Raw genomic sequence first — 24,573 nt, forward strand, 5'->3', positions numbered from 1 at the left:
TAGTGACACACACACACTCCGATTAAATGACCCTTTGGGGACTCGAGTGACACACACACTCCGATTAAATGACCCTTTGGGGACTCGAGTGACACACACACACTCCGATTAAATGACCCTTTGGGGACTCTAGTGACACACACACTCCAATTGAACGACTCATTGGGGACTCAGGTGACACACACTCCGATTAAATGACCCTTTGGGGACTCGAGTGACACACACACTCCGATTAAATGACTCTTTGGGGACTCGAGTGACACACACACTCCGATTAAATGACTCTTTGGGGACTCGAGTGACACACACACTCCGATTAAATGACTCTTTGGGGACTCGAGTGACACACACACTCCGATTAAATGACTCTTTGGGGACTCGAGTGACACACACACTCCGATTAAATGACTCTTTAATATTAACAGTCTTGGACACATTGTGTTGAAAGTGCACATTGCAGTTAATGACAGAACTTCAAAAAAATTTTTTTTTTTTAAAGAACAACAATGAAAAATCAATTAACTTGGAGGTGGGAATGATTCTCAGTGCCCAACTATCCTCTGTACTTCCTCCATCCACCCTTCTTCAAAATCTCTCTACTTCCTCCTTTACTTCCTCCCTCTTTAACTCTACTCCTCCCTCTTTTTACCCTCTTTACTCCTCCCTCTCTATCCTCTTTAACTCTACTCCTCCCTCTTCACTCCTCTCTCTCTCTATCCTATTTAACTCTACTCCTCCCTCTTTTTACCCGCTTTACTCCTCCCTCTCTTTATCCTCTTTACATTTACTGCCTCTATTCCTCCCTTATATTAGCTGTGCTGGACATGGGCTGTGGCTGGATGTAACCGATTGGTGAGAGTTGCCGTGTGCAGATGATAGAAGCTGAAAACTGAGATGTGATGTCAGACACTTTCTGCTTCCTGTAGTGATGCTCAGGCTAAGTTTGCATACTTTACTACAGTTGAAGTGGAATAAACGCATTATTTTCCAAATACAGATATTTCAGAGACATTTTCATTCAATACATGCACTACTGTTTGTACAAGAATAAAGTTCAAAATAAGCCTAAATACCAGTGAAGTGGGGTCTACATTGTTTTATTTGTTTTATTTTGATAAACATTTATCGCAACTATGTGAAAAGAGCTTTTACTGTTATAAAGAACAGATGTGATCCTTAGTGGAACTGAAGGTGTGAGAAGAGACATGAAACACACGTGATCGTTGTCAAGCGGTGTACTCTGCCAATCGTGGATTAGCTGTGTCATCATCAGAGCTCGTGAGTCGCTCTAGAGAATCTGCTCTATCTGAGTCCTCCTGCTCTCCAATCACTCTAGTTGTACTCTGTTGCCTTATGGCACAGCAAGGGCGTCGCTGTCCCTCCTCCCTCTTTACGTACCCTTTACATGCTCTCCTCCCTCTTTACATGCTCTCCTCCCTCTTTACGTCCCCTTTACATTCTCTCCTCCCTCTTTACATGCTCTCCTCCCTCTTTACGTCCCCTTTACATTCTCTCCTCCCTCTTTACATGCTCTCCTCCCTCTTTACGTCCCCTTTACATTCTCTCCTCCCTCTTTACGTTCCCTTTACATGCTCTCCTCCCTCTTTACGTTCCCTTTACATGCTCTCCTCCCTCTTTACGTTCCCTTTGCATTCTCCCCTCCCTCTTTCGTCTCCTTTAAATTCTCCCCTCCCTCTTTACATCCCCTTTACATTCTCCCCTCCCTCTTTACGTCCCCTTTACATTCTCCCCTCCCTCTTTACGTCCCCTTTACATTCTCTCCTCCCTCTTTACGTCCCCTTTACATTCTCTCCTCCCTCTTTACGTCCCCGTTACATTCTCTCCTCCCACTTTACGTCCCCTTTACATTCTCTCCTCCCTCTTTACGTCCCCTTTACATTCTCCCCTCCCTCTTTACGTCCCCTTTACATGCTCTCCTACTTTACGTCCTTTACATTCTCTCCTCCCTCATTACGTCCCCGTTACATTCTCTCCTCCCACTTTACGTCCCCTTTACATTCTCTCCTACCTCTTTACGTCCCCTTTACATTCTCTCCTCCCTCTTTACGTCCCCTTTACATTCTCTCCTACCTCTTTACGTCCCCTTTACATTCTCTCCTCCCTCTTTACGTCCCCTTTACATTCTCTCCTCCCTCTTTACGTCCCCTTTACATTCTCTCCTCCCACTTTACGTCCCCTTTACATTCTCTCCTACCTCTTTACGTCCCCTTTACATTCTCTCCTCCCACTTTACGTCCCCTTTACATTCTCTCCTCCCTCTTTACGTCCCCTTTACATTCTCTCCTCCCACTTTACGTCCCCTTTACATTCTCTCCTACCTCTTTACGTCCCCTTTACATTCTCTCCTACCTCTTTACGTCCCCTTTACATTCTCTCCTACCTCTTTACGTCCCCTTTACATTCTCTCCTCCCACTTTACGTCCCCTTTACATTCTCTCCTACCTCTTTACGTCCCCTTTACATTCTCTCCTACCTCTTTACGTCCCCTTTACATTCTCTCCTCCCACTTTACGTCCCCTTTACATTCTCTCCTCCCACTTTACGTCCCCTTTACATTCTCTCCTACCTCTTTACGTCCCCTTTACATTCTCTCCTACCTCTTTACGTCCCCTTTACATTCTCTCCTACCTCTTTACGTCCCCTTTACATTCTCTCCTCCCACTTTACGTCCCCTTTACATTCTCTCCTCCCACTTTACGTCCCCTTTACATTCTCTCCTCCCTCTTTACGTCCCCTTTACATTCTCTCCTCCCTCTTTACGTCCCCTTTACATGCTCTTCTACTTTACGTCCTTTAACGTCCCCCTTTACATTCTCTCTTCCCTCTTTACGTTGGTATTTAGGCTTATGTTGAACTTTATTCTTGTACAAACAGACACTGTATCAAGCAGTGCATGTATTGAATGAAAATGTCTCCGAAATATCTGTGTATTTGGAAAATAATGCATTTTTTCTACTTCAGCTGTGGTAAAGTATGCAAACAGCGCGAGCGTCTCTTAATTTTAATGTCTACACCTTTATCTTAATTTCTTTTAATTTAGCTCCATTTCTTACGAAAAGAGCATAATGTGCAAAGTGTTGAAGTGTTTGTGCCTCCCTACAAACCACCCTTTCTTTTAGGAGTCGTGATCCTGTTCCGCACATAATTTTTCACACCAGTCCATGTTCCCTGCTTCAAAGCTTCTGGCTCTGCATCACTACGGGAAGCAGAAAGTGTCTGACATCACATCTCAGTTTTCAGCTTCTCTCGTCTGCACACATTAACTCTCACCAATCGGTTACATCCAGCCATAGCCCATGTCCAGCACAGCTATTCACTCTTCCCTTTTTTATCATCTTTACATTCTCTCCTCCCTCTATGACAGAAATATCAAAAAGTTTAACATGACATTTCATCCAACTATATTGTAACTGAACAAAGAAAATTGACTCTTACTATCCTCTACTTCTTCATTAACCTTCTTATACTCTAACTTTTCACTTTATATTCTGTTTCATTCCATCCACAAAATATTTCTACACCTTTATCCTCATTTCTTTTAATTTAGCTCCATTTCCTACAAAAAGAGCATAATGTGCAAAGTGCTGAAGTGTTTGTGCCTTCCTACAAACCACCCTTTCTTTTAAGAGTCGTGATCCTGTTCCGCACATAATTTTTCACACCAGTCCATGTTCGCTGCTTCAAAGCTTCTGGCTCTGCATGAATGCATCTTTCACAGTCTTGCTTACCAGGAACTTTGCATGTCTTGATGAAACTCATCATGTGTCTCTCTACTGCTTTTACCTCACTGTCCTCCCATTTCTTTTTTGGAGCATTTGAAGAACCTATGAAATAATTAAAAAGTAAATTCTCATTACACATTCTCATTACAACTAAATTGGTGAGTAAAGAGCAAATCAAGACTGTGTCCTAATGCATTTTTTTTTTTAATTTGTCTGGATATTGCTGCATGGAGCTAATTCATGTTTATTTGATTACTGTTTTATTTGATTACTGATTGTTTGTGCAATGTAGAGATTTTTCTTACCTTGATCCTCCTGTGAAACAGCTTGATCAGATTGAACAGGTTGATCAGTCTGTACTGGTGCTGGTGCTGTCGTCTGAGATAGGTCACTGGAATCCTCCTCATCACTTGACATGGAATCACCTTGGGCCTCAAGTTGCTCTTAATAATTAATTAACGAAAAATGAACACTTTATTGCTTATACCTAGTATCTGTGACATTAATATATACATTGTTTTGTAAATATGTACAGCACAGATACACACAGAGCATGTATACTCATACCATTTGGGTCAATTTCAATGTCATCAAGTTTCTTTCCTTTGTAGTCAGACAGTGTTCCTTTCTCCATGGCCATTAGGACTTTACTCATTTTTGCCAGCTGCAGTGTTCCCTCTGGTAACCGATAATACTGTCTGTGGATTCGGATATCGTGACCAAGGAAATCAGCCAGTTGGTCTGCTTCATTCTCATTAAGGTTAAGAATTTTAGACATGGTTGCTATGTGTTTCCTAAGCCTAGTTGATGACAGTGCATCAGGGTTCTTTATGCCACATTCGCAAGCAGCTTTGTTGATGCACTCTCCTCCTCTGTAGGCAGACATTGCTCCACATCTAGCAAACATAAAGGGATTCTCTGCTGGAACACCACAAAGCTCACGCGTTTCAACAAGCAGCTCCATGGCAGAAACCATGGAAGGCTTGAGGAGCACAGGAACCTTTCTCCCTCGTTTACCACGGATCTCAACTCTTGAGAAGTGCAGACACAGCTTCCTCTCAAACTCAGACAGACAGATGGCAATGTCTTCGTGTAGCTCAGAAGAATCCCTGCTTTTAAAAGCTGACAAAAGCATCCGGGATACCTCACCTTCTCTCCTTCGGTTGAACAGGATGACCTGGGACAGCGTGACCTTGGCTAGAGCAGCGTAGCTGTCAGCAGAAGGGCAAGATCTGAGCTTACTTAGGAGCTCATTGTGTTTCTTTTCAAGATGTGTGTGCAGGACTTTGACATCCTGAGTGAAAGGAATGATCTGTGGTGTGTTCCACTTGGCTTCTTTCAATGTAGTTATAGCACCAGCAGAAATGTACTCATTCCACCTTGCCTGGTGTATTTTCCTGAAGTCTCGGGCACACTCAGCACGCTCATGATCTCCATACATCATGGCATTGCTCTCAACAATGCTAGATATCTTGTTTAAAGAATGCCCAAGTTTGAGAGCTAAAGAAGGAATGCGGTAGGAGTTTTTCTCTTCATCATAGCCAGATACAACTTTAACAGCTGCTATGACATGTTTGAAGTTAGTTGGTATGATGAAGTCTACCATTGTTCTCAGTGGGGTAATCTTCCTTGCTTCAAGAAGAAGTCTGCCTACTTCTCTCATCTTCTGTCTGATGTAGTCATGTTTGGTCACATCAGACCCCATCCTGTTGAACATGTGCTCCCCCAGCTGCATGATGCATCTGTCAGTATGAACTACACGCGAAACTTCATCATAGTTCATAAAGGAGAGTACTTTCTTGAATCCTTTGCTCACTTCTAAGCCCACTGGTGTGTTTAGAGCACACAGGGATCGAACTCTTTTCCTGCCCTGGGCATCCTCATTTTTTGGTTTCAGGGGACAGTTTTTGATATGTTTCCAAAGGCTACGCTTGTTATAAAGCCCTTGGCAGTAAATGCAGTGAATAAATTCATTGGCTCTTTGACTATTTTTTGGACGGTAGCAGGCAATCATCTCACCATGTCCTTGTCTCACCACATCGGTGTTGTGGGCAAAGTTGCCCCTTTTTCTAAGGAGGTTTAACTGGACTCGTCTTTCTTTGGAATGTTTTGGAAATGCTACTGCCTTTACAACCCCCACTTCGTTGCGATGGACAAATTCAAGGTGTCTGGCCATTTTTGAATATGGCTTAGAGCAATAAAGGCAATACTGCTTTTTGTTGTACGTCTTGCGTTCCTGCTTAGGTGATGGCATTGACTGAATAAAAGTCTTATCACCAGACGAGGTGTTTGTCTCTTTAGATTGGCATTTCATCTTTTTAGGTGATGGTGCGGTCATACATTGATCAGATAAACTACCTGCCTCTTTGGGAGATGTTGGATGTATCAAAGCACTTTTGACCATGTCATGTCCAGAAGAACTACCATCCGAATCATCTGAGCTGATTTTTGGTATATAGTCAACATCGCTGTAGTCTGTGACATCGCTGTAGTCTGTATCACAGACGGCACTTCCTGAATACTGAATGAGAGAATTTAACACTTACTCAAATAGTACAAAATGTTTTTTTTTTTTTTCAATTATATATTTTAGTGATCACACGAGTACACCACTGGCAGAATCTAATAGAACAGGTAGTATTTGGGCATAGTGGGTATGGCAGTGGATCATGTAACATTACGTTTCATCATTTGCCGATACTGGCAAGCAAAGCCATAATTATGCAAAAAATATTGAGCGTATAAATGATCACATGGCAAGTGACATACCTGTCTTTTTCTTGATGGCCTTAAAGAGGATATCTGGAAGAGGGGAAATACAAACAAATATAAATAATATTTTATTTCATATAATTTATTGTAAGATTTACCAGTCCAAAAATGAATCTACCCACCTTCCTTAATGAGAGGGTCTCAGACGCCTGTGATGAGTGAACCACAGGTGTTGATGCAGCACAGGGTGAAGATAAGGGTGGAGCAGGAGAAGATGAGGATGATGAGGGCTGCACATGAGAAGGTGATGAGGGCTGCGCAGGCGAGGATGAGGATGATGAGGACTGCACATGAGAAGGTGATGAGGGCTGTGCAGGCGAGGATGAGGATGATGAGGGCTGCACATGAGAAGGCGATGAGGGCTGCACATGAGAAGGTGATGAAGGCTGCGCAGGCGAGGATGAGGATGATGAGGGCTGCACATGAGAAGGTGATGAGGGCTGCGCAGGCGAGGATGAGGATGATGAGGGCTGCACATGAGAAGGTGATGAGGGCTGCACATGAGAAGGTGATGAGGGCTGCGCAGGCGAGGATGAGGATGATGAGGGCTGCACATGAGAAGGTGATGAAGGCTGCGCAGGCGAGGATGATGAGGGCTGCGCATGAGAAGGTGATGAGGGCTGCACAGGCGAGGTTGAAGGTGACGTGGGTGGCGCAGGTGGTGTTGACGGTGATGAGGACAGGGCAGGAGGGCATGAGGTTGATAAGGCCATTATAGAGGTGAACAAAGCACAGGGTGCCGATGAAGAGGGTGCATCAGATGTGGATGCGACTGAGGATGACTGTAACAGTCTTGATTGGAACTGCTTCTGCAGATGTAATAAGAGGAATTTAGCTTAAACAAGAATAAAATGTACTTTAACAATATTGAAAACTGTGGCATCCATATAAGACAAGAACAAACACACTGTAAGGGTGATCAAAAAATAAACAAACATGTTTTGCACATTTCAAAGCAAAGATCATTAATAAAATAAAAAACTCTAACCAAACATTTATACAAACTTTACATACAAATTGTGACAAAAGTCACATTAATAGTTACATTGGTTCAGACATTAAAACACTGAACCAATAACTAGTTAAAGGATTAGTTCACTACATAATTAATTTCCTGATTTCCTATCTGCTTGCCTTAGCTTGATTCAAAACAGTAAGCTTTTAATAATATTTTTAATTCCAGTGGTACTGGTGTATTTCCGCGTGAATTTCAAGCATTTTTTGCGTCATTACGTCACTTCTGTACACATAGAGAAGGATTTTCGGCTTGTTGGATATATTGCGTGTGAGGATGTTGGAGGTGGAGATTTATATCCATTTCTCACAGCAATTGATATAATTAAACGTATTAATTTGATGGCAGATCCAGAAAGGTTCAAACGACAATCACCAGTGACAACTGAGATTCACCCGTTGTAAAATGCAAAAGACTTGGACTTTGGAGTGGCTACAGAAAAAAAGAGACTGGCCACCTGGCCCACACGAAAACAAGGATAAATATCTGAAGGGCCTTAAATGTAGTCACACAATGCTGATGTTGTTAACATTAACAATTTGAGAACAAAGTATAGTTTGCATGGTTTGATGTGATATGATAATTGATAAGCGATTGTTAGATTTAAAGGTGGGGTATGTAATTGTCTTTTTTGTCCATTTTTTCAAAATCACTTGAAATCCTATTCCTAACCCACTTACAGCCACTGAGTTAGAAGCACTGAAATGAGAATTAAGCAATTTAATCATCTGTGGAATGGGCAGGACTCGGAAAACTCCAGCCAATCATTTCCAAAACTACCTAGAATCATTAGACAGTAACTGTGTCAATCAAACGGTCGTACCATACCCCCTCCCCATCGTGTCCATGTTCTTCGAATGGGTGGAGTCAAAGGAAAGAAGGTAAGGCCATTTGAGTTGTGTAATTTTAAAATCTGCCGGCCGTTTTGCAAATCACATACCCCACCTTTCATCAGCGCGATTCACTGCAAAGCTTTTTTTACCCTTAGTTGGTCAGAACAAAAGTGGATGTTTCTTGTTCAGGTGTCATTTTCCAGTGAACATTCTTCTGTTGGTCATGACTCATACTTCCAAAAAGTATAATCTGTCATTGCAAATGACGGTATCCACACCGACGCGATGTGATTGACAGCAGCGCATTCTCCTCAAAACATTGGATTCATTCTCCCTGTGCCGTGTTAAAGCACAACCCATGTAAAGTTGATAGTTCCACGAATGACTGCAATTGCAGATTTCGAACAGAAATGGCGACAAAGACGAAAAACTAGGACTGCAGCGTTAAATAATTTCTTGTTTGTTTTTTTTAATTGTGAGTACATAAATACATTTCAAATGACACGGGTGCTTGATGAAGTCGATATGCACCTACAAATCAACTAAAACCAAACCATTCTATGGTTTGCCAGCAATAAAGATATTTTCTATTTGAACACCTGAGCACCAGCTAATAGTGGTTTACTGTGTTGCGTGTTCATTATTTTGGGGGCGGAGCAATGAAGGGAGGGGTGTGTTTGTTTGGGTGTCGATTTCAAATATTAAGTGTTTCTCAGAAATCACTTATTGCATTTTTAACTAGCTGGCAGTAAACATCAGTAGATAGTTGTTGCATGTTTAAGATGGTTACCGTTTTATTCCTTGATGTTCTTGCTTTGCCTGACTTCTTATGAGGACCATTGCTGTTTACCTTGTCCAGTTCAGGAGAGGAAACAGAAGCTGCACAATGGGGCTAGATGTCAGAAAAGAAACCAGTGAATATCAAAATATCAGAATATTTGTAAAGGACAAAAAAACTTGTTAATGTTCATTCCTCTAGCTGTCCTATACTTTATATATCATTCCACACACAACTCTATGCTGAGAGAGTCAATAATATAGAATAATGATACAGATGTTTTAAAGTGGACTTACGGATTTATGCAGGCGCAAACTGCTGGCTGGCGTTTTATCAGTGGATTCTGATGCTTTATTCAAAGTCTTGAGAAATATGAGACCACAATCACATGGTAACTAATCAGAATTAGAGTAAAAAATTATCATGAATTACTGATCAATCTCTTTAGCATTTTATTGATAATACCTTGACTCGCCATGGCCAATCTGAGTCTCCATAATTGTAAGTGATTTCCTCTCCTGGTAGAATGTCTCGTACAGCAAACAGACACAGGTGAGGTTTTCTGCTCACTTCAACAGTTCTCATTTTGCAAGTAGGATTTCTGGTCTCATCGTTTGCAAGTCTTCCCAAAGACGAGTCTTCTTTAGATGCATCCATGCTATAAAAACATAAAATGAACACTCAATACTTATAATCTTAGTATATATGCTAGACATGTACAGTTATTTTTACAAGTGGTTCTGAAATCCAGTCCTAGGAACCCACCGCTCTGCATATGCTGTATGTCTCGTGTTTTAATCCACCTGATTGAGATGAGGAGTTCTTCATCAGAACATGGCTCTATGAACTCATCTGAGTGCATCAGGTGAAGGAGACCTACAGAACCTGCAGAGGAGGGTCTCAGAACCACTGATCTATATGATAGTGTACTGCAACATCCTCTCAGCTCTCAGATAAAAGCATCTAAAAGTTACCATGTTGTTCTCTTTAGGGAATACAGGGGGAATTTTTTTTGATGACTCAAAGAAACTACACTCCGTACTCTATGTCAGTTCATGGTGAATTTGAAGTATTAGGGTGTGTTCACATGTGGCATGTTTTTTAGACTGTTAATGTGGTTCATCTGAATAAATGTGAAAGCTGCTTATTTGAAACCTGGTGCGACCAAACAAGCGGACCGAGACGCTGAAAAGAAGGGTCTCAGTTGGCTTCCAAATGAACTCTGGTGCAGTTCAAATGAAATATGAACATAACATGGACCAGAGACATGTAAATAAACCAAAAACAGGAATATGTGACCCTAAAAAGGACAGACTGGTCAATCATAATTTAGGTTCAACGATAGAAATGCCAATCTGAACACTAAGCGTATCTGGACCAAAAGAAACGAGCGAACAGAACTACAGGCATGAACTAAGTATCTTACAGTTCCAGATATTTCAGCATACCTACTACATCAATCCAACAGTTCTGTACTCACCACCAATTCTTTCCATGCCACTGAAAATCAAACAGGAACGTGTTCTCAGCTTCAGTGTAGTGTTCAGTTCGGTCCAGACTCTCCTGTGAACTCAGAAGTTCACCTCTGTATTCAAGAACAAAATCACCTCTGAAAAAAGCTCCAGTGGTGAAAACTCCACGCCCTGAAGAGGAGAAATACATTAGCTTCAGTTGCTTTAATGTCAAATATTATTTTGATTCTTACTAAAAGTTCTCTACCATATGATGTACATTATGTGATGTAGAAGGGATATTACTGAAGGAAAATAGTCAGCCAGGCTAATCTCAAAGCATGCTTTGCTTTTCATACATTTAAGTCTTAAAATTATACAGTTAAAATTACATACATTTTCTTACACAAACAATATGATCATGGCTATATATTGTTTAGAACAGAGTGCCGCAGTGGTGACGTATTTTTGAAGGGCAACCCGGTAGTTCACCTCACCTAGTTCCCTCCACAAAAACCTTATAGGATTTTAGAACCCTATAGAAAATCCATATCCTTGTGTAATATATATAATGCTTCTACATTCTTGTAATGTATGTTTGACTGATTGTGTGCCTTTATAAGTAAATCAGGTTAATGACGTCAAAAGCAAACCATATGTGTATCTGACTTTGTGTATTTCATATGTCACTTGTGATATTAAATAAAGCCCAAGAGTATTCCAGAATATCAGTGGGAATCTTACAGACTCATATTCTCCTCTCATCCAGTATCGGATGCAGGATTTTGTCTGTACCACCTCTGCATGAGATGAGAACACATTTTAAGAGTTTCTTGGGTAGAGAAAACGCTTGCTCTCTCTGGATGTGCTTAAATCCACAATAAGGACACTTTCCTGTCACACATCACACATGCTCACTTCAATAAGCCACAGAACACAGGTTAAAGGGATAGTTTACCCAAAAATGAAATTTCTTTCAGTAATTACTCACCCTCATGTTGTTCCAAACCCGTAAAACCTTCGTTCATCTTCTTTTTGCACACAAAAAGTATTCTCGTCACTTGATAAACTTAAGACTGAGCCACTGTAGTCACTTGGACTATATTAACGATCTTTTATAACTTTTCTGGGCCAACAAGTTTCAGTCCCTTGGAAGCCTATGGAGGAGTGATCCAGCTCTCAGATTTCATCAAAAATATCTTAATTTGTGTTCCGAAGATGAACGAAGGTCTTACGGGTTTGGAACAACATAGACAAAATCTAGCTGTGTCGATTGGTTTATGCTTATGCCGTTTATGATTACCTTAGTCTGCGTTTACATGACCACCAGAACTGTTGGCTTATTATGCATAATTGGGTTATGTATGTGCAAATAAACATTGACTTTGGGTTGATGGAACCAGAAGTGCAAAAATGCAACTGCTTTGTTTTACTGTACGACGTACACACCTCCGCCGACTTGAGCTTCCAAAGTTACCGGAAGTCATTCATTTTCAATGGAAGCTGGCTTCTCTCAGCTGCAAGGAGCGTCAAATTCCTTGGCATGGCGTTTTGAGCGACTAGAGCGTCAATCTGAAAGTTCAAGTAGCTCAACTTTATGGTAATGAGCTATGTTCAGCGGCAAGCAGCAGCAAAACACCAGCAAGCAATCGGAATATAGACGTCCTTCGCGCTGGCTGATTCCGGAGAAACATACGATGTAAACTTTCGTTCCTACCAAAACATTAGTTCTATCAACACGCTACCAAACTGTGTCCAGCCTGAAGTTCCGCTGGACGTACCTCTCGTCATCGAGCCGCAGCTGCTGCACCAGCCGGTGATACTCTCTGAATTGATAACGGCCCTGGAGGGTGTCATGAACCCAAAATCTCCGAGTCCGATGTCTTCTCAAGCAGCACCAAACACAACAACTTCACGATTATCCGACAGTGATACACATTTGAGAATGAGCTCAACTTATTTGAAATATTTACGAGCGCTCGTTTTAAGCGGGAATGCAATTAATTTGCTCACGGTAACACCAATTTGACCAATTACATTAAAGTAAATATAATATTAATATAACAATAATAGCTAATTATTCTTTTCTTCCCAAACAAATGTGACCAAAACGGTTATAATAATTCTGTCATTATAAATGGTTTCTTCAGTGTATTGCTTGTTTTTTCTGTTTATTACATTTTATGTTGTGACACTTCTCTTCTCCATGCTATGTCAGAGCGGCCAAAGCGTCAACAAGCTTCCCCGTACTTTTTGACAAGCGTCCTTGACAGGGCGGCCAGAGCTTCTTTGCAGCTCAAGTCGGCGGCTGTGTGTACATACAGTTAGGGCTCATGCCAGCAGAACTCTATTCAGGAATCTGGACTGCACAATAAAAAATATATATATTTATAAAGTACTGTTTAACTTGTGGCCTAACAACCATATGACTTGCCTTACATTAAATTCTCAGTTTTGTAGATTAACATTATTACTAGGGCTGGGCGATAAAATGATAATGATAATTATCACGATATAATTTCTCGATAAAACGATATCCAGAGTTCGATAAATGTTCGATAATGTTTATGCGCCAAAAGCGGAACCGAACTCATTTGACCCACGCGCCACACGGACCGTTTATCTGCTCAGCTCAAAGTCCAAACGGCAGCGCAGCATGACTCGCGAGCTCACTAGAGCAGATGAGTTTACTCTGATCGGTCTCTGTCATCAGATCCAGTGAGAAGCGCTTGACTTCAGCCAAGAACACACGTTTCAGTGATTTAAACCAGTTTAAAGGCCGATTAAACCATGCTGACAAACAGGAGAAACACTGTGGTCAGTCAGAAGGCTTCTTTGTCTACAAATTCCCACCATTTACTACGGATTTACTGTAACGTTAGCCTAATAATATTAACTGCACCATGAAATGTGGGATATACAGTATTGTTCAAAATAATAGCAGTACAATGTGACTAACCAGAATAATCAAGGTTTTTCGTATATTTTTTTATTGCTACGTGGCAAACAAGTTACCAGTAGGTTCAGTAGATTCTCAGAAAACAAATGAGACCCAGCATTCATGATATGCACGCTCTTAAGGCTGTGCAATTGGGCAATTAGTTGAATTAGTTGAAAGGGGTGTGTTCAAAAAAATAGCAGTGTGGCATTCAATCACTGAGGTCATCAATTTTGTGAAGAAACAGGTGTGAATCAGGTGGCCCCTATTTAAGGATGAAGCCAACACTTGTTGAACATGCATTTGAAAGCTGAGGAAAATGGGTCGTTCAAGACATTGTTCAGAAGAACAGCGTACTTTGATTAAAAAGTTGATTAGAGAGGGGAAAACCTATAAAGAGGTGCAAGAAATGATAGGCTGTTCAGCTAAAATGATCTCCAATGCCTTAAAATGGAGAGCAAAACCAGAGAGACGTGGAAGAAAACGGAAGACAACCATCAAAATGGATAGAAGAATAACCAGAATGGCAAAGGCTCAGCCAATGATCACCTCCAGGATGATCAAAGACAGTCTGGAGTTACCTGTAAGTACTGTGACAGTTAGAAGACGTCTGTGTGAAGCTAATCTATTTTCAAGAATCCCCCGCAAAGTCCCTCTGTTAAAAAAAAGGCATGTGCAGAAGAGGTTACAATTTGCCAAAGAACACATCAACTGGCCTAAAGAGAAATGGAGGAACATTTTGTGGACTGATGAGAGTAAAATTGTTCTTTTTGGGTCCAAGGGCCACAGGCAGTTTGTGAGACGACCCCCAAACTCTGAATTCAAGCCACAGTACACAGTGAAGACAGTGAAGCATGGAGGTGCAAGCATCATGATATGGGCATGTTTCTCCTACAGGAGCAGTGAGAGGAGCAGTGAGAGGGCTTTTTTCTGTTGTTGTTTTTTTGTTCAGAATGCTCTTATGTGTTTCATGGATATTTTGTTCACTGTAAGCAATACTGTCAAACCTTTTCTGTTCTATCATACCATGTTTCTACTGTACTGCCTCCTGCAGTAAACAGTAAAGGGAAAAATAGCTTTTTACTGGGATGCTTTTGATTATTTTTTTCTATTACATTGACACTTATACAATACAGTAAAAGGAGGACTTTGAAGAGTGATATTTTTGGAAACAGAAACAGAAAAAGACAAACACTAATGTATGGACGAGGAAGAGTAAGAGCAAGGGCCCAGTGAGAGGAGCAGGAGCAGTGAACAGTGAGAAGAGCAGGAGCAGTGAGAGGAGCAGGAGCAGTGAGAGATGCAGTGAGAGATGCAGTGAGAGGAGCGGGAGCAGTGAGAGATGCAGTGAGAGGTGCAGGAGCAGTGAGAGATGCAGTGAGAGATGCAGTGAGAGGAGCGGGAGCAGTGAGAGATGCAGTGAGCAGTGAGAGGAGCAGTGAGAGGAGCGGGAGCATTGAGAGGAGCCGGAGCAGTGAGAGATGCAGTGAGAGGAGCAGGAGCAGGAGCAGTGAGAGGAGCAGTGAGAGATGCAGTGAGAGGAGCAGGAGCAGTGAGAGGAGCAGGAGCAGTGAGAGATGCAGTGAGAGGAGCAGTGAGGGGAGCAGGAGCAGTGAGAGGAGCCGGAGCAGTGAGAGATGCAGTGAGAGGAGCAGTGAGAGGATCCGGAGCAGTGAGAGGAGCAGTGAGAGGAGCAGGAGCAGTGAGAGATGCAGGAGCAGTGAGAGGAGCAGGAGCAGTGAGAGATGCAGGAACAGTGAGAGGAGCAGGAGCAGTGAGAGATGCAGGAGCAGTGAGAGGAGCAGGAACAGTGAGAGGAGCAGTGAGAGGAGCAGTGAGAGGAGCAGTGAGGGGAGCAGGAGCAGTGAGAGGAGCAGGAGCAGTGAGAGGAGCCGGAGCAGTGAGAGATGCAGGAGCAGTGAGAGGAGCAGGAACAGTGAGAGGAGCAGTGAGAGGAGCAGTGAGAGGAGCAGTGAGGGGAGCAGGAGCAGTGAGAGGAGCAGGAGCAGTGAGAGATGCAGTGAGAGGAGCAGTGAGGGGAGCAGGAGCAGTGAGAGGAGCCGGAGCAGTGAGAGATGCAGTGAGAGGAGCAGTGAGAGGATCCGGAGCAGTGAGAGGAGCAGTGAGAGGAGCAGGAGCAGTGAGAGGAGCAGGAGCAGTGAGAGATGCAGGAACAGTGAGAGGAGCAGGAGCAGTGAGAGATGCAGGAGCAGTGAGAGGAGCCGGAGCAGTGAGAGATGCAGTGAGAGGAGCAGTGAGAGGATCCGGAGCAGTGAGAGGAGCAGTGAGAGGAGCAGCAGCAGTGAGAGGAGCAGTGAGAGATTGTTTTTATTTTACCCCCCCCCCCCCCCCCCTCCTTTTTTTATTCTGGGCTTTTTTCTGTTGTTGTTTTTTTGTTCAGAATGCTCTTATGTGTTTCATGGATATTTTGTTCACTGTAAGCAATACTGTCAAACCTTTTCTGTTCTATCATACCATGTTTCTACTGTACTGCCTCCTGCAGTAAAAGGTAAAGGGAAAAATAGCTTTTTACTGGGATGCTTTTGAATGTGAACATTACTGTACATTTGGACATACAGTTCCTAACCAAGAAATTTAGTGTAAAACAGTGAATTGCATGTTTTGCATGCAAATACCTGTAAAACTGAAACATAAAAGTCTATGCAGTTTTTGTAATGTCAACAATAGCCAGTATTTTGAAACCTGGTGTACTTTGATTGACTGTATGTACCTTGTGAGGTGAAAACAAGTGTTATTCTTTGACAGAATAATTTAATTTTGAGTCAGATTTCCAGTGTTTTGGTAAAGTTGGTGTGTGCAGAGAAAGATGTGTTCTATTTTGAAATGAAGATTTAGTATATATTTAACAAAATGTGTTTTTGAGAAAAAAATTATCCATTTGGCTAATTGTGTTTTGTAGGTGTGAGTCTGTGTTAAGAGTTTAGAAAAAGTATCTGAAGTATGGTTAAGCGCTTGTTAGCGATTGAAAAAAAACTGTAATGTAGACAATGTATTAAAGGATTAATAAAATAGTTACAGTATTTGGTTTTGTGGTTATCATGATCTAAATGCATGATACTGGATGACCAATGGTTAATTTTAATAAAACTCAAACAGTCAGAATATTACATTTTACCAAATAAAATTGAGGTCGTTTTAAAAGATGTTACGGTTTTTGTTAATGAACATAAATTTTACATAGTAAATCTGCTCCTAACTGAATCTAATACTGCTGCAAATCATTGTCAAATATGCATTTTGAGACAAAATATATCTAATATTAATATTGCTGCCTGCACTGTAAACTGTGCTGAAGATCCGTGCCATCAAAGTCAGGCAACACAAACCTGTTTCAAGACTTGAAACAATATCCCCCATTAGCACATCCAGGAACTAAGAAATACATTTTCCAATAAATATATTTATTTTGTTAAGGAAAAATAACAAATGTTTGAATGTTCTACCTCAGATTTGTGAAATGTTCACCTGTTTGGCAAGTGTTTGTCATGATATGTTCTGACAATAAAGAGTAGTTTAAAACCACAATTAATGCTCTGGTTTCTACAACTTTCACTTAGGAGCAAATATCTGCCTTTAAACTTGAAAGAAATAAAGATTTGACATTTATTGTGATAATTATCGATATCGACTAATATAAAACAATTATCGTGATAACTTTTTTGCCATATCCCCCAGCCCTAGTTATTAGTTACTAAACTGCTTAGTCATTTATACTTGCCTTTATATTTGCTGATGAACTGCTCTCGAAGCCCAGGCTTGTCAGTTTTACAGGTAATGTGATGCTCAGCGTCCTGCAGAGGTTTCCTACGTCTTTTATTTCCCAGCATGGCGACTTTCTTTCTTGAAATGACTGGAAAAAATAAATACAAATAAATATAAGGTGAATGAAATAAACAAGCATATTTTAAAAAATCCTGTTGATCTTACTGGAATTGTTCACCAAAAACACACATAATTAACATACTAACCCTCATATCCAAACCGGTGTTGTGTTTTTCTGTGGAACCAATCTTTATATTATATATATATATATTTTTTTTTAATGGAAATGTCATTAATGCCAAAAACCATTGGTTCTTGTGTGTCTTGTAACCACAATTGATGTCAATCTATATTTGATTTAAGAGCTAAAGTATATGGGAGACTTTCAGTCAATAACCAGCTAGATTTAAATTGACTATTTTTAATGTGCTTTTTGTCTGCTTTGGAGCTTGAAACAAAATACAAATATTATAAAGTATCAATTCATGGTCATTGTGCAAAAAAAACTCAGTGAAGATAAATTATTAAAATAAAACATTCCACTAAAAAAACAATTCGGGGGCAAATAATGTAATAATGTATTACATAAAATATAATATATAAAATAATGATATAAAAAAAATGAGAATGAATTATTTCAAATTACTGTTGATATTTTACAACACTTTTGAGAAAAACAATGATTTAGTAAACTACCACTGACTCGGTTGTCTTGATTACTTTGTAGAACCTAAAGTACTATTATATGAAAAATAACAAAATTATATTTAATAGTCAATTTTATATATACAATTTGTTTTCATTATTGCAACAAATCATCAAATGACACAGGCTTAGAAGCAAACTCAAATACAATCGAGAAGTAAATAAAACCCTATTACAAAAAATAATTAAACCACTAAAATAAACATACATCGTACTATATTTCATATTACACAATGTATTTAGTTATCATGCATTTCCAGGACAAGTCTTGATCTCACCTTTCCTCCTGGTGGGTTGTTTGTCGTCTGTTTCGCGCGTTCCATCGTCACGTGTCTGCATTTCCCGGGAAAACACCACCGTCACTGACTTGCGTAAATGACGTAGTTACGTATTTGGATTTCACGTTGAAATTGTGACTACATTTATTTGGCCTATTAGAAAATTATCTGGTGGCAATGATATTTGTTTTAACCACAGTACTGTTTCTTAAAACTTAAAAAAAAATGTGATGAAGTTAGTCTTTCTAGTGGACAGAGCACATGATCACTTTTTAACCGAGCACCCACCTCAAACTACGAACCAGGGCGCATGTCCGTACAAGCACTGGTTTAAAAGAGCAAAAAGTACCCGGTGTGCACTTATTTTTATAAAATAACACCACATCATAAAGTTTTTAAGAGAATTACAAATAAGAATATTCAAAACGTGCAGGTCTGCTGTAAACTAGAGCTCACAAGACTTTTGTTAGTTCATTCATTCATCTCATCTGCAGCGAGTCAGTCAGAGACAGTGCTGTGGGGGAAGGGCGCGCGCGCGATCAGAGAGTGCTGTGGGGGAAGGGCGGCTGATCACAGTATGAGCAGCAGAAGCAGATCTCAGCTAGGGCTAGGGCTATAGTTGAAAATCAAAGTAAGAACTAATAAATCTGTAAACAAACATTTAAACGTGCCAGCTTAATTCATGATTTTTTAAACACTTTTGTTCTTTTGTATGACTATAACTGCTCTCTCTCTCTCTCTCTCTCTCTCTCTCTCTCTCTCTATATATATATATATATATATCATTTCTTGAATAATTCTTAAGATTTGCAAACCAGTGAGTGCATTTTTCAAAACAATTGGTACAAACCCAGACAAAAACAAAGCCTGTAACTTGCTCAATATCCTTAATACAATATCAATGAACATCAGTGCCATCAGAATGACATGTCCTTGTGTCATTGTTTACAAACATGATAGTCAAAATGCTTTGTCATTTTGTCAATATAACAGTGATACATAGATATATAATTTCTTGAATCATTCTTAAGATTTTCAAACCAGTAAGTGCACTGGTTTGTAAAAAAAAATGTACCTAAGGTGTACTTAATTTTCTGAAATAACACCACATCATAAAGCTTTTAAGAGGATTACAAATATGAATATTCAAAATGTGCAGGTCTGCTGTAAACAAGAGCTCACAACTGTCTAAATGAGCAACCTAGATCTCTTGAACAGACATCTTATTTTCTATTACAGTTTTTTTCAGTCGCTAACAAGCATTTGTCCAAGCAGTTGTCATATTTTCAAAACTCTAAACACAATTAGTACAGCATCTATCTATTGTGGCCATACCATTCACACATTTCATGTCGTTTTCACACAATATGGAGTCATTGAACACATTTCCACAATGCTTACATTTTCTGAACAGACAAGCTATACCTCCCAACAAAATTATGGATCGTTTTTGTAGTATTTACAAATGTTAACACACAACATCCCACAATAGCAAAAACAATGTTCCAAACCTTAGATACAGTACAATAACCTCTGCTTCTGCAATGATATCAGTTCAAAAACAATTTATCTTAGCTGATTTATGTTGTGTAAATTGGGCCAACCACAGCTGATTCCAATCTGGCTTAGACTCAATTGCAGGGGTTATTTTTTTTTCTATTACATTGACTCTTATACAATACAGTAAAAGGAGGACTTTGAAGAGTAATATTTTTGGAAACAGAAAAAGACAAACACTGTAATGTATGGACGAGGAAGAGTAAGAGCAAGGGGGCCAGGCATAAGATCAGGAGCAGTGAGATGGATATTCTGTTCACTGTAAGCAATACTCTCAAAGCTTTTCTGTTCTATCATACCGTGTTTCTACTGTACCTCCTGCAGTAAACAGTAAAGGGAAAAATAGCTTTTTACTGGAATGCTTTTGAATGTAAACATTACTGTACATTTGGACATACAGTTCCTAACCAAGAAATTTAGTGTAAAACAGTGAATTGCATGTTTTGCATGCAAATACCTGTAAAACTGAAACATAAAAGTCTATGCAGTTTTTGTAATGTCAACAATAGCCAGTATTTTGAAACCTGGTGTACTTTGATTGACTGCATGTACCTTTTGAGGTGAAAACAAGTGTTATTCTTTGACAGAATAATTTAATTTTGAGTCAGATTTCCAGTGTTTTGGTAAAGTTGGTGTGTTGACAGAAAGATGTGTTCTATTTTGAAATTAAGATTTAGTATATATTTAGAGAAAACACATTTGGCCAATTGTGTTTTGTAGGTGTGAGTCTGTGTTAAGAGTTTAGAAAAAGTATCTAAAGTATGGGTAAGCGCTTGTAAGCGATTGAAAAAAAACTGTAATAGCATTTATTAATCAAAACAGTCAATTGAAGTCTGCAAAGCCACAGCAGGGCTGATATGCAAGCATCTCATCTGCAGTGAGTCAGTCAGAGACAGTGCTGTGGGGGAAGGGCGCGCGCGCGATCAGAGAGTGCTGTGGGGGAAGGGCGGCTGATCACAGTATGAGCAGCAGAAGCAGATCTCAGCTAGGGCTAGGGCTAGGGCTATAAAATCAAAGTAAGAACAAATAAATATGTTAACAAACATTTAAACGTGCCAGCTTAATTCATGATTCTTTTAAACACTTTTTGTTCTTTTGTATGACAATAACTGCTCTCTCTCTCTCTCTCTCTCTCTCTCTCTCTCTGTCTCTCTCTCTCTATATATATATATCATTTCTTGAATAATTCTTAAGATTTGCAAACCAGTGAGTGCATTTTTCAAAACAATTGGTACAAACCCAGACAAAAACAAAGCCTGTAACTTGCTCAATATCCTTAATACAATATCAATGAACATCAGTGCCATCAGAATGACAAGTCCTTGTGTCATTGTTTACAAACATGATTTTGTCAATATAACAGTGAACTATCATTCAAAAAGTGAAACTTGTATATTATATTCAATCATTACACACATACTGATATATTTCAAATATGTTTCTTTTAATTTTGATGATTATAACTGACAACTACGTAAAATCCCAAATTCAGTATCTCATAAAATTTGAATATTACATAAGACCAATACAAAGAAAGGATTTTTAGAAATGCTGGCCAACTGAAAGGTATGAGCATGAAAAGTATGAGCATGTACAGCACTCAATACTTAGTTGTGTCTCTTTTGTCTGAATGACTGCAGCAATGCGGCGTGGCATGGAGTGGATCAGTCTGTGGCACTGCTCAGGTGTTATGAGAGACCAGGTGTCTCTGATAGTGGCCTTCAGCTCTTCTGCATTCTTGGGTCTGGCATATCACATCTTCATCTTCACAATACCCCATAGAAGACAAGTTTGCTGGCCAATTAAGAACAGGGATACAATGGCCCTTAAATCAGGTACTGCTTTGGCAGTGTGTGCTGGTGCCACATCCTGTTGGAAAATGAAATCTGCATCTCCATAAAGTTGATCAGCAGCAGGAAGCATGAAGTGCTCTAAAACTTCCTGGTATACGGCTGCGTTGACCTTGGACCTCAGAAAACACAATGGACCAACACCAGCAGATGACATGGCCCCACAAACCATCACTGACTGTGGAAACTTTACACTGGACCTCAAGCAACGTGGATTGTGTGCCTCTCCATTCTTCCTCCAGACTCTGGGACCTTGGTTTCCAAAGGAAATGCAAAAGTTACTTTCATTAGAGAACATAACTTTGGACCACTCAGCAGCAGTCCAGTCCTTTTTGTCTTTAGCCCAGGTGAGACGCTTCTGACGCTGTGTCTTGTTCAAGAGTGGCTTGACACCAGGAATTCGACAGCTGAAACCCATGTCTTGCATATGTCTGTGCGTGGTGGTTCTTGAAGCACTGACTCCAGCTGCAGTCCACTCTTTGTGAATCTCCCCCACAGTTTTGAATGGGTTTTGTTTCACTATCCTCTCCAGGATGTGGTTATCCCTATAGAGCTGGTAAGTCCCGCCCCCTCCGTAAAACCCTGTTGGACCTCAAAGTTGAAAAACTGTCAATGCAAATGGGATTAATTTCATTAATGGGAGAAAATAATTATTTTCTGGTCCCGTTTGAATTGTGACATGAATGTGAACATATGTTGTCTGTGAATTTTTTATATAATCTTTCGTGTGAAGAATGTTACAATTTAGCAGGTAGAAGTTTGATAGGGGTAGACTTTTTGTGACAGCACTTTGTGGACTACAACTCTTTGCTGCTTTCGACATGTTTGAAACGTCAACAACACTAGCACATGGCTCTAGCTCACGGATCCCGCTAAACATGGCTGTGTCTTTGGTGCACTTCACCACCTTCTTTCAGGGAGAGGACAAAATCTTTGAGGTTGGCGAAAACCACAGGTAAGTCAAATTTATGGGGTGACGTCACATAGGCGACATGTAGTCTTTCTCGTTATGTCTTTTCCACAACTGCTAGCCGATAAATCATACCATATGCTGTCACTGTTCACATTCATGGCACAATTCAAACGGGACCAGAAAATAATTATTTTCTCCCATTCACTTGCATTGACGGTTTTTCAACTTTAAGGTCCAGCTGGGTTTTACGGAAGGGGCGGGACTTACCAGCTCTATTGCTTGTACACTTTTTTTCTACCACATCTTTTCCTTCCCTTCGCCTTTTTATTAATGTGCCGGGACACAGAGCTCTGTGAACAGCCAGCCTATTTAGCAATGACCTTTTGTGTCTTGCCCACCTTGTGCAAGGTGTGGTCATCTTTTGGACAACTGTCAAGTCAGCAGTCTTCCCCAAGATTGTGTAGCCTACAGAACTACTGAGAGACCATTTAAAGGCCTTTGCAGGTGTTTTGAGTTAATTAACTGATTAGAGTGTGGCACCAGGTGTCTTCAATATTGAACCTTTTCACAAAATTCTAATTTGGGATTTTCCTTAGTCATCAGTTATAATCATCAAAATTAAAAGAAATAAACATTTGAAATATATCAGTCTGTGTGTAATGAATGAATATAATATAGAAGTTTCACTTTTTGAATGGAATTAGTGAAATAAATCAACTTTTTGATGATATTCTAATCATATGACCAGCACCTGTATACTTTGTATAAGTGTTTTCTACATTATGCCTCTGGGATAGGCAACTTCGGTCCTGGAGGGCCATTGTCCTGCAGAGTTGAGCTCCATCCCTAATTAAACACACATGAACAAGGCAATCAATGTTTTCAGGATTACTAGATATATACAGGCCGGTGAGTTTTTATCTGGGCTGGAGCTAAACTCTGCAGGACAGTGGCCCTCCAGGACCGGAGTTGCCAATGTAAAATGCAAGTAGACTGCTGTAATATATAATGTAAATATGCTGTATTGCATGACTACAGTATAGTGAACACTGTGTGATTGCACACCTGTTCAAGGACTATGCATTAATTGTGGGGGGAGAGAAACGGTAGAGCATATATTAATAGAATGTGAAGCATACAGAACAGAACGAATCATACTGTTAGAACAAGTTAAAGAATTAGGTTACACACATTTATCAGTAGAGGGTTTACTTTCCTTTTCTGCATCAAAATCATCAGCATGGCCAGCATGAGATACCTTAAAGAAACAGACTTATTTAATCGAATTTAAGAATAACCAAGAATATATATATATATATATATATATATATATATATATATATATATATATATATATATATCATTATTATTATTATTATTATATATTTTTTTTCAATACATCAATACATATTAGTAGAAATCCGCATTGAAGCTCCACACCCCAAACAGTTGGTGGCGGTAATGCACCAAATTGGTATGCCAACCGCCAATAAAAGAAGAAGAAGCACACCTGTTCAAATGTTTTAATGACTGAGGACACACACGGTTGTTCTCCCAACATTCAGCTCACCTTTTGACCCGCTTCGGCCATAAGGTCATGATATTGAGAACATGATAGTGGCCCTTATTTCTTCAGAATCTTGTCCTCTTCTACCTCTTCCTCTGTTTTACCTCTGTATTCTTCCACCACACATACTTACTTCTTCTTCCATGCTGTTCACCCTGTTTGTACCTTGTTGTTCTTAAATTACCAGAGTGTGTAACACTGTGTTGTGTTGTGCTCTGTCTGTATGCTTCTCAGATGAAGCTTAATGAGATGCACTCTGAGCTATTTTAAGGAACTGGTGGATTATTGTATGATCGAATGCTTTACATTCCCCTTCATTAAGTGCAATTCAACAATTCAGGACAAAAATGTCTAATAGAAGTGTATAGAAAATTTGCTTGACAGTTTATG

General features: G+C 40.0%; 3 protein-coding genes across 3 annotated transcripts; all 3 read right to left on the minus strand.

The window, feature by feature from the left end:
- Nucleotides 1-2,713: 2,713 nt before the first annotated feature.
- Nucleotides 2,714-5,401, minus strand: LOC113070611 (uncharacterized). Its single transcript, XM_026244015.1, has 3 exons — nucleotides 4,311-5,401; nucleotides 4,049-4,186; nucleotides 2,714-3,845 (listed from the first exon to the last, which is right to left on the minus strand). The coding sequence occupies exons 1-3, from the start codon at nucleotides 5,347-5,349 to the stop codon at nucleotides 3,625-3,627; spliced, it is 1,398 nt and encodes a 465-aa protein (XP_026099800.1). The 5' UTR covers nucleotides 5,350-5,401; the 3' UTR covers nucleotides 2,714-3,624.
- LOC113087056 (uncharacterized) lies at nucleotides 5,355-6,816 on the minus strand. Its single transcript, XM_026255541.1, has 4 exons — nucleotides 6,638-6,816; nucleotides 6,513-6,545; nucleotides 5,437-6,264; nucleotides 5,355-5,375 (listed from the first exon to the last, which is right to left on the minus strand). The coding sequence occupies exons 3-4, from the start codon at nucleotides 6,145-6,147 to the stop codon at nucleotides 5,355-5,357; spliced, it is 732 nt and encodes a 243-aa protein (XP_026111326.1). The 5' UTR covers nucleotides 6,148-6,264; nucleotides 6,513-6,545; nucleotides 6,638-6,816.
- A 58-nt stretch (nucleotides 6,817-6,874) lies between these two features.
- On the minus strand, nucleotides 6,875-18,551 carry LOC113070619 (putative protein TPRXL; the record flags this gene model as incomplete). The annotated part of the gene is made up of 7 exons (XM_026244024.1): nucleotides 18,297-18,551; nucleotides 17,270-17,401; nucleotides 10,622-10,784; nucleotides 9,607-9,799; nucleotides 9,438-9,503; nucleotides 9,154-9,255; nucleotides 6,875-7,324 (listed from the first exon to the last, which is right to left on the minus strand). Coding segments are annotated over exons 1-7 (1,167 nt in total), but the record flags the coding sequence as incomplete, so codon positions are not given.
- Nucleotides 18,552-24,573: the final 6,022 nt, after the last annotated feature.

The sequence above is a fragment of the Carassius auratus genome, chromosome 5 (genome assembly GCF_003368295.1).
Source record: "Carassius auratus strain Wakin chromosome 5, ASM336829v1, whole genome shotgun sequence".
In the NCBI taxonomy this organism is placed as follows: domain Eukaryota; kingdom Metazoa; phylum Chordata; class Actinopteri; order Cypriniformes; family Cyprinidae; genus Carassius; species Carassius auratus.

Bases quoted from the DNA above. Each gene is read 5' to 3' on its own strand.
- LOC113070611 (XM_026244015.1), bottom strand. From the start codon at position 5,349: ATGGTAGACTTCATCATACCAACTAACTTCAAACATGTCATAGCAGCT. The intron at 4,187-4,310 runs GTATGAGTATAC...TTAATTATTAAG, and splicing joins CATTGAAATTGACCCAAATG to AGCAACTTGAGGCCCAAGGT. The intron at 3,846-4,048 runs GTAAGAAAAATC...ATTATTTCATAG, and splicing joins TGTTTCACAGGAGGATCAAG to GTTCTTCAAATGCTCCAAAA.
- LOC113087056 (XM_026255541.1), bottom strand. From the start codon at position 6,147: ATGGTCAAAAGTGCTTTGATACATCCAACATCTCCCAAAGAGGCAGGT. The intron at 5,376-5,436 runs GTGACCAAACAT...TTCTTCTTGAAG, and splicing joins TCAACAGGATGGGGTCTGAT to CAAGGAAGATTACCCCACTG.